General features: G+C 43.2%; 1 protein-coding gene across 2 annotated transcripts in view; it reads right to left on the minus strand.

The window, feature by feature from the left end:
* E2F6 (E2F transcription factor 6) overlaps positions 1-9,316 on the minus strand; it is a 17,359-nt gene extending 8,043 nt beyond the window's left edge. The window contains exons 1-7 of one of the 2 annotated variants that reach the window (XM_019520755.1): positions 9,308-9,316; positions 7,849-7,903; positions 4,615-4,825; positions 3,472-3,632; positions 3,206-3,318; positions 2,267-2,414; positions 190-316 (exon numbers count right to left, since the gene is read on the minus strand). In XM_019520755.1, coding sequence (XP_019376300.1) covers positions 190-316; positions 2,267-2,414; positions 3,206-3,318; positions 3,472-3,632; positions 4,615-4,825; positions 7,849-7,903; positions 9,308-9,313 — 821 coding nt within the window. In that variant the 5' untranslated portion in view covers positions 9,314-9,316. Of the gene's footprint in view, positions 1-189; positions 317-2,266; positions 2,415-3,205; positions 3,321-3,471; positions 3,633-4,608; positions 4,826-7,848; positions 7,904-9,307 lie in introns of both variants that reach the window. The other variant, XM_019520754.1, reaches the window with a different exon arrangement.
* Between the last annotated feature and the right edge of the window lie 6 nt (positions 9,317-9,322).

Consider the following 9,322-nt stretch of genomic DNA (forward strand, 5'->3'; position numbering starts at 1 on the left):
GCTGGCACTGCCCAGGCACAGGCCATACCCCCAATGCAGAGGAAAGCAAAATGCCCCCAGTCTGCACCAATCTGACCAGGGGAAAATTCATTCCTGACCCCAATGCAGCATCAGTCTGACCCTGTAGCCAGGACCCTCCAGGGGTGAGAATCTCAGCAGGAGCACATCCCCGACCGGTGGCTGACCAACCTCTTCTTGAACACCTCCAGTGTTGGAGAGTTCACAGCTTCCCTGGGTGTCTGTTCCACTGCCCCCTGCTCTAATTGGGAGTCGGTAACAGCAGCCTCCCAGGCGCTGCTGGTTTTCTCCCTCGGCTCTTGGGGGAGAAAAAGAAAAAAAAAAAAAAAAGTAAAAGCAGAAACCTCCCATCACACGCTTCTCCCCCGGTCCTTGGAGGAGAAAAAATTAAAAAAAAAAAAATACAGGCTCCGGTCCCTGTTCCTCTCAACCCTCCCCCACCCACCTTCCAGCACAGTGTCTGTGCACCATTCCCATCAGCCTGGCTAGGCTGGGACAGCTGGATGCAGCAAGAGCAGAATAGTGCCTGCAGTGAGCCCGAGAGATTAAGCTCTGGGTTCTGCAAATTAAGCCTGTCCCTATCAATCACCCAGCTTGGGAGCCTTGAGCTAGGCAACTGGGTCTCAGAGTGCTGCCACTACTGCAACACTCAATGCCTGCCCCGATGCGGCCCAAGCTGCCCACCCACACACCCCTGTCCTGCACTCCACAAGCGCTGCCAGGTCTCCCTGAAGGCCCCCACCAGACCTGGCGGTATCAACCACACCCCGACCTGCCAGCTCTCCCCTCAGGCCCCTACTCCCCAAGCTCTGGCAGTCTGACCCACAGGGTCCCCCCATCTCTGCTGGTGTCCCTCATTCTCACCCTGCAGACCCCTGCCTCCCCTAGCCCTGATGGAGGGGTCTCCCAGCTGCTTCCCACCCCCAGGCCTCAGCCCCTCAGTTCCTACTTACCCTAAAGGCTGCAGGAGGCAAAGCAAGTCTGAACCAGACTTGGCTGGTCTCAAATTCTCAGGACCCACCGCCTCCAGACAGGGCTTAGGGTTTCGCACCCTTTTTTCAAGCAGCTTGCTGCAGGCTGGGACTCCGCCAGCCTGCAGAGAGCTGTTTGTTATAGGGGAAACCTGTGGTTTCCCACTTCAAAAAGGGAAAACCTGCATTTTCCTTTTTCAAAGGGGAAAATGTGCACTTTTCTGCAGGAAACAGAAAACCCGAATCCCTGGTCATAACACTGTTAATCCACAAATGTAAACAAAGAAAAAATAGCTAATACTAAAGCTAGCAAAAAGACAAATGCTTTTTCAAGCAGAAGTGCTGAAAACAAATGTTATGTTTATACTACTTCCATAGTGCTATTGGGGAGGGACACACTCTTAAGTATGGCCCACCCACCACACCGACACTCGATCTGGAGATGTGGCAAAACTATTGAAGGGTTTCCCCCTCTACCTCAAACTGCTCTTGAAATACAGTAGATGCTCCCACAGAAACTTCGCCACATTTCCTGGTGCAGCAGCTATGCTCAAGAGCACTCCTTAAGAGTGCTCTGGAAGCAGTGTAGTAATGCCCTCTAGGTGTGGACATATTAGTAACTTTCCATGGCTGAAAGGAGAAAGGATTCTAAATCACACACTAAATGCTATGCAGTAATTGTCCACATGAACAGAAACTACATTGCAGTAGCTTACCCCATTTCACTTGACACCTAGGCTACAGTAATTTAAATGTCTACATGCTGCAGTGGCAAAGCATATACATGGGCAGTAACTTTAGAGCAGCTGACTTGACAAAGGATATGTCCCATTTTACTTGACAGGGAATTTTTTTTTAAGTTCATATCCCAATTCATCTTTAATTGTCCTAGCCCATGTTATTACAGATTTTTTTTTTCAGACAGCAGTCACCTGCAACACAAGACTGGTTATCATCCTTTTAAGGGGAAAATAGAGCAGGTCTTGCTTAGGTCTGTGTCCTTAGTTGCAAAATGGAAAACCTTGACAATCTGTGCACTGGAGTTTCACTAGAGAGCCAGTTTATATTAAAAACTAATATTAAAGAAAGGGGAATAATATATATAAAGCAAAGACCAAATCTTAATTTAAACCATTTCATATCCTGACACAGATTAAATGTTTAAGTAAAAAAAACTACAGAAGTTTCAGACACCTTCATATTTGAGCTGTCAAAAGAAGACAATTTTTTTTTTAAATTCATAGTATGTGCAAATCTCATTTTAGATGTCTTATTACCTTCATCAAGAGGTACTGCTGATTTAGTTTCAGATGTCAGAGTACCCATATCTTCAAAAGTTTTGGCCCCTGGGTTTTCTTGTTCCACCTCACACAAATATACATCAATAGGCCCCTTTGTGCTTTTTATGCGTACTTCTATGCAATTCTGCAAGACAAATATTAATATACATATAACATAAAAAAGTATATAGATGAAGCCAACCCCAGTTTACTTCCACATACTTGCAAAACTGCAGGAAGGACACTTATAGGGTTACCGGGTTGACTTTAACAGATCAGGCCATTTTAACAAACATTCAGTTCTTAATAAACTTGATGGCAACTACCTAGGTGACCCTATAAGTGAATGATTATCTAATCAATTGTTTTTATTTGTGTGCATGTGCACTCTTAAGCAGTAAGGTGTTTCATTTTGAGGGGTACCTACCTAATGACTCTTTGGGTGGGCATTTTGCAGGCCTTTACAGAAAGGCAATCACATTGTTTGGAACAGAGATAGCACAAGTGAGGAGTATAGGGTCAATAATTCTACAGTCAGAAAACCAGTGGGTTGTCACAAATGTTACTGTTAGCACAACAGTGCAAGTCAAATTAAGCAAGTTGGAGATATTAACTCCCACCATGATAGTATCAACAAGATAAGTCTTCTCTCTGTTTAGCTCTTGAAAGCTTAAGTCACCCCAGATATACTCCTCAATTAAACTTTTAGGCACAGACATCACAAAGAAGCATGTTTTGCATTTTTTTCCCCGATGGTCAAATTAATTGTAACAGAATAGAATATCTTTAGGAAAAACTGACATTAATTTTACAGCACGTTGTACTTAATAAACACGTGGTGATAGCAAAATTATTTTGCGTGTGTAAATGGATTATTCTTTTGCAATGTCTTGTTTTAAAGCTTCTGTTGTCTTAAAGGGATGAGTAGAAACATACCTCTTTAGGAGCTGGCACTTCCAGTTTAGTTTCTTCTGGAGCTTTGATTGCAATAACAATCTGTTCTTGAAAGGCCTGAATACTATGGATGTCTTGATATGTAACATAAGCTAGTGTATACCTTAGTCAAGGAGTTTGTATAGACTTTTTAAGTTACCAGAAAGAGGAAGTACTCTGTTAACATGTGTTGAAGCAGAAAACCCTATATGGTGCTCTTACATTCACATTCAGTTATACCTAGCAAAGAGTGCCAAAGCCAAAAGGATATTTTGCATTTTCTTTATCATCCGTTAATTCAAACAACTGGTGAGCGCAGTCCTTAATTAATTCATCAAGAGCTTCTTCCATGGCGGATAAGTCAGAAAGTTCATCTCTGAGTTTTTGTTGCTCTGGTGCCTTTCCAGCAACATGATCAAGGTCAGATCCTCTAAAAAAAATATGAGAATTATCAAGAACACTGTTTGAAGTTTTTGTTTCAATTTTATTTGTATACGTGAAATTTTCTAACTAAGAAAGAAGTGAATTTAAAGAATAGGTTTTTACTAGGAACCTCTATCTTGGCACTTCCATGACAGCTAGATGATGTTTCACAATTGCTTTGTTTCCTGGTATACTATGTTGAACTTTCATGTAAGCATATACTACCATATTTACTCAAATCCAAGGTTTTCCCCTCCCCGTGCAACATGGGGAAAAAAAACCGTCTTGCCTTGGATTCGAGTAAAAGGCAAGAGGTGGAGGTGGGGGCAGGCGCATGCAGTGGCCCCAACTCAGGATCAGGGTCAAAAGTTGCAGCTATAGCAGTTGCCTGCCCCCGCATCACCTCTGGCTCCCTCCCTGCCCTCCCACTGACCCTCCTTCAACCAGGGCCGGCACTAGCCCATGCTCTATGCTAGAAACAGCCCAGGGCCATGACTGACAATAAGCAACAGGGGAGCAGAGGCCAGGTGCTGATGGGGTGCAAGTGACAGAGAGTTCAGGCAATACAAGGATGGGGGAAGGTTGGTGGCACAAGGGGGAGGGGAGGGAAACAGGGGCCACAACTGGTGAAGAAGCAGGGGTCAGAACATTTGATCCCCACTGCCTACCTCCCTGTCACCACTTTCCACGCTATAGTGTGTGTGTGTGGGGCAGATTTAAGATGACCTTCCAACAATTATATTCTACATATGAAAAATTATTATAATTTTCTAAATTTTCCATACATAAGAATTCATTATTGGGGAGGCGGCATAAAATTAGGGTCATCTTAGATTTGGGTAAGAATGCTGTATGTTTATTTGAAAAAAGTATTGCAGAACTCTAGCAAAATTAAAGACGATATTCATTATTACTAGTCAAACATTATACAGTGTCTGTACTTTTTTCTTTTGCAGAAATTATAAGTTTCAGTGCCAACTCACACCCACTGGATAAGGTTCTTAGATCTTTTCTGTATAAGGTGAATTCCATCCAATACATTGGTGATGTCATATACTCTTCTTTTTCGCACTCCTAAAGTTGTTGCTACCTCATTCAAATCAAGTACACCATCTGGAGCAGTTTTTACAAGATCCATGAATTTTCGGGTCAAGTAAACTAGGGACGCATCAAAACGAGGCTTTGTGACTTTCAGAGTTTCTGTAAAGGAATGACACAAAATAATTTAGTATAAGGCAGTTCAGCTCAGTTTGAGGCATTTCCATACTTTTTGAAAAATATATTCATGAGAAGTGGTAGGTTAAGTACTGTAATTATCTACAGCAGGGGTGATCAAACATAAGTGCATGGGTCATATCTGGCCCGCAATGTCATAACATCTGCCCCATAGGGCTCCCCATGGGTCTGGAAATTTGGCAGTGGGGCAGTGGTGCACACATGGGAGCCCTGGACCCTGCATGCTCAACAGGGTGCCTGATTCCAGCATGCAGGGCCAGATGAGGATGGTACTGGGTCCCAGGGCCCAATCCCAGTGCACAGGGGCCAGCACAGGGCCCAAACCTGATGCACAGGGCAGGGACCAGGCAGCGATGGGCACTAAGGCCTAATCCAAGCCTCAGACCAGCCCTGTGCCACTCATTTGGCCCATTTGGTCAAAAGGTTGAGCACTACTGACCCACAACACGATACAGAACAAGTAGCAAAAAAAGGATATCTAATCGATGTGCCTTTAATTGCAGAAGTCATGTCTGGAAGAACAGAATGTACCTCCATGCCTTGAAGATCTTTACCTCAGACTGCCAACAAGAATATAAACTTACATGAAAATATTTCTTGTCACAACAGCAGCAGGTGCCCTCTTCTCCCCTCTTTGTGCCAATGACATGTTAGAGGGTGTTCTTAGCATTTTAGATACTGTGACTTGTAGCTGCATATAAGAATTTAAAAGGCCAATTTTGGGAACTCTGCATGTTATCAACTGCCTGTGAATGCAGGGGATTCCAGAAAACCCTTTTAGGCCCTGTGCTCCTATAAGTTAGGTACAAATGAAACTCAGAAAAGTAAAAATTTCACTGGTAGGCCAGAGATTTGTTTCTGTTCCAAGGCAGTAAACTAGAGATTAAAGCCAGTGTCCAGTGCTAACTACCTAGAAGAGTCATCTGGTTCCCCAAGCTTACCAACTACAATACAGCACATTCTACTTTACTGCATATCAGTTATTCCCGTATTTCATACTTTTCAGTAGTACAAAATACAATTAATTTCAACCAGCTCCTCGCTTATTGATTTTTAGCCTGCTTCAGTTTTTCCATAAGCTGAAACTAGAAAAAAGAGTGCTGAGGGTTAGTTAATGAAATAAGACAAAGACTGAACAATCCATGGAAAGAAACTTTTTTGTAATCTGGCAAATAATGCATAGCTTTTTGAAGCATATTTAACATGCTTTCTGTCATTAACCACCTTTAATAATTCATTTAACAGCCTGTACAAGATAAAGAGAACTAATTTGCTACTCATGGAATTTTCTTTTCATTATTCACATACATGGACAAATATAAGGGAATAATGGTTGAACAGCTATTGCTATAATTTTCAATTTATGTACTAGTCTTTAAGAACTCTCTCTCAGGCAACCCACAGGTAGTGTCCTGCTATGATAAGAAACTTCGTTACTCATTTCAGTGTTTTTTCTTTAATTATTTTTTCTTATTCAACTTACCAGCCAATTCTGCTTATGTGCAAGAAGACAAGGGAGGAGAAACTGGCGGAAGTAAGTCATGCTCTTTGGAAGAAGTTCCCTTGCACTGTACTGTCCATGCAATTTATTTATTTTTTGCTGAGGGCAGGGAGGTGGGGAGGGAAAAGGAGAGACTAAATTCATGTGCAGTTGTGAGTTCTGACTTAAAAGACACTGCTTACCCAAGAACCAGAAATCTTAACAACCAAGCAAATTAACGTTTGTAGAAATATTGCTCAGATATAGCCAAGTCAATCTTTAACCTTAAAATCGCGTGTTTGAGCAAATTCATGCATCAGTTTAAGTATCTTAGATGCTAAAGATGCAGTATTCCAGGATACAACACCCCCCCCTAAAATTCTGAAGACTGAAACACAATGAAAGATTGCTCCGTACTCTTATGCTATGATCAGTAATTCCTGTCTTAATCCTTGCAATTTTACTTAAGTGGGTATTATTTGGATGTAAAATATCAGACAACACAATTCAAATATTGCATGCTTTAGAAATTTGCATTATAAGATGCACACTGACCTATGAAGTGTAATGCATCAAAACATTTACCACACCCTTTCCATTAACAATCTAAATGCCTAACCTTAATACTTGAATCCATGTAGGCAGACACACACCAAGTTCAAACAAGTTTTTATGAGCCCATAAATTTTCCTGCAAAGATCCCACTGCAAGATTCTAATGTTATATGGAATCAAGAACTACCTCATCCATTCATCTATGTAACAATCTACAGCTGTACCATACAGCCAAAAAACACCTGAAATTCCATTAAAAACTATAAACTAAATAATTCCTTGGCTTATTCTCTGCATCCCATTGACTTCACAGTAATCACAGAAAGTGTAATTCACATTTAAAAAGTACATTATTAAACTATCTGAGTCTGCTCTTGGGTATCTGTACATTTATTTGACTTAATCTTAAAACGACATATAAATTAGTTCAGGATTGACAAAACACTCTCCATCACTTCTTCATAAATAAAATAGGTAGTGTAAGTAGCATTAAAGAAGCGGACATAGAATCACTGGATCAAATTAAGCTTCCTAGTTAATTTTTCAATTGGCATTTTATATTGTTACTCACAAGATGGTTTGAGATCATGTCGTATTGAACAGTTACTACCAATGTCTTCTATTCCTTTTTCTGCTATGGCCTGTAACCCTGTGTCCTTGACCCATGCCAGCAGGACTCTACAACTCCTCTAAAACTCTCTTCTTTGGCCAATTAACCACGCACATGCCTGCACCCCCATTACTACAAGTAGAATGGAAAAAGGAAAAAAAATGACAGTGGACCATATTAATAATTATGCTTGTTCCTTAATTTACTGTGCATCTCTCTTTGTTTTGAACAGATTACAAATAAATAAAAAATTTTCACATATGGTGCTTTATAAATATATGAAATACTCATTTATTCATACAGAAAAAAGGAAAACCTTTAGACTTAGAGATTGGGGACTTACTTCTTACAGTCACAATTTGTACATCATCTTCCACATTAAGCCTGATCTTTTGTGGCTGGAAAGAAAAAGGATTGACAATTTAACAAAAAAGGTCATTTAAGCAAGGGAAAAAAAAGAAAAACTCAGCACAACTTACTAGGTAAGATGCCATTTGATTCACAGAAGCCAGCAGAGTTAACATACTGGCATTCAGATGGCACCAAAAAGTGTTCATATCTAATCAAACACGTGTTTACTAGAAACTGAAAACCTCACCAGGGATTAACCCCCAGCACCCAGTCGGGATCCCCACACCCTGGAAGATGGGCAAAGGCTTCTTTCCTTCTACCTGTATCCCTGGCTGACTTCTTGATGGGGCAGAAGGTAAAAAGAGGTCAGGGTCATGGAGGGCCCACAACACATTCATACGAAAGCTAGATAGCAGCCAGCTCTACAGGCCTTACACATTTTCAAGCACTAACTTTCTAGCCAGTCGGCTCTTTTTATAGCCAGAAACCCATTTCACTTGTTGAAGTCATGTTTCATTAAACACAAACTAGGTGTGGACAGACATAATGGCAGCATGAGGAGTTTGACACAGACTGGCAGACTGTGCTAAGCCAGAGGTTCCCAACCCCTGGGCCGCAGCCCAGTACCCAGTCGTGAAGGGTTGCCTGCTGGTTCACAGCAAGCTGGTCACTTCCAGACTGCAGTTTGCCAGTCAGCAAAATAAAAAGGTTGGGAAGCCCGGGGATAAGCTGCCCAACCGTTAGCCTTAAGGATGGGTAACTGGTGCCTCCCAAATCTGGGGGGGGGGGCACCAGATCCCCAGCAGGGGGCTGACCCCAGATCTGCACTTCTGGTTTCACAGCTTGAGCTCCCAGGAGGTGCACCGCAGATCTCAGGGGGCGCATGTGCACCCAAGTGCACTCCCTACACGTCACCAACGGCCTTCAGATACACTCAGGCCCCTACTACATGTTACACAAGTGACTGGTCAACCACACCACACATTTTGACCAACACAATAAATTTACACTGCTCCATCCCTCGGCATGGCTCGCAGAGGGGACCCTCTGGGGCAGGTGGAAAGGCGGAGGCTACAGGTGTGCAATGCAATAGTCACACAACTGGTGAACGGTGAGATGAATTTTAATGCAAAATAAGACCAGAAGCCTGTGCAACGTCAATGTCATCGCCCAAGGCAAGGAGCTGGTGACTCGCAGTACACATTCAGACCCACCACACCTGCACCGCAAGGCCTGTGGGGCTAGGAGCCGACCCCTACGAAGTTGGGGCTCCAACATGCGGCGAAGCTGCGGCCTCCAGCTTTCGTGAGCGTAACCGCGCTCCCTGCTCTCGCGGCCGCGGTCCCCGCTCGCTCGCCCACCCGCCCCACCTGCCCGGGGCCGAGGCCGGGGCCCACGGGAGCAGCATGGGGGGCGGGGCGGAGGCGTCCCGGGGGCTCCCGCCCGCTCACCCTCATCGTGTCCGG

Source organism: Gavialis gangeticus, unplaced genomic scaffold, assembly GCF_001723915.1.
Source record: "Gavialis gangeticus isolate Ggan-Ray unplaced genomic scaffold, GavGan_comp1, whole genome shotgun sequence".
Lineage (NCBI taxonomy): Eukaryota > Metazoa > Chordata > Crocodylia > Gavialidae > Gavialis > Gavialis gangeticus.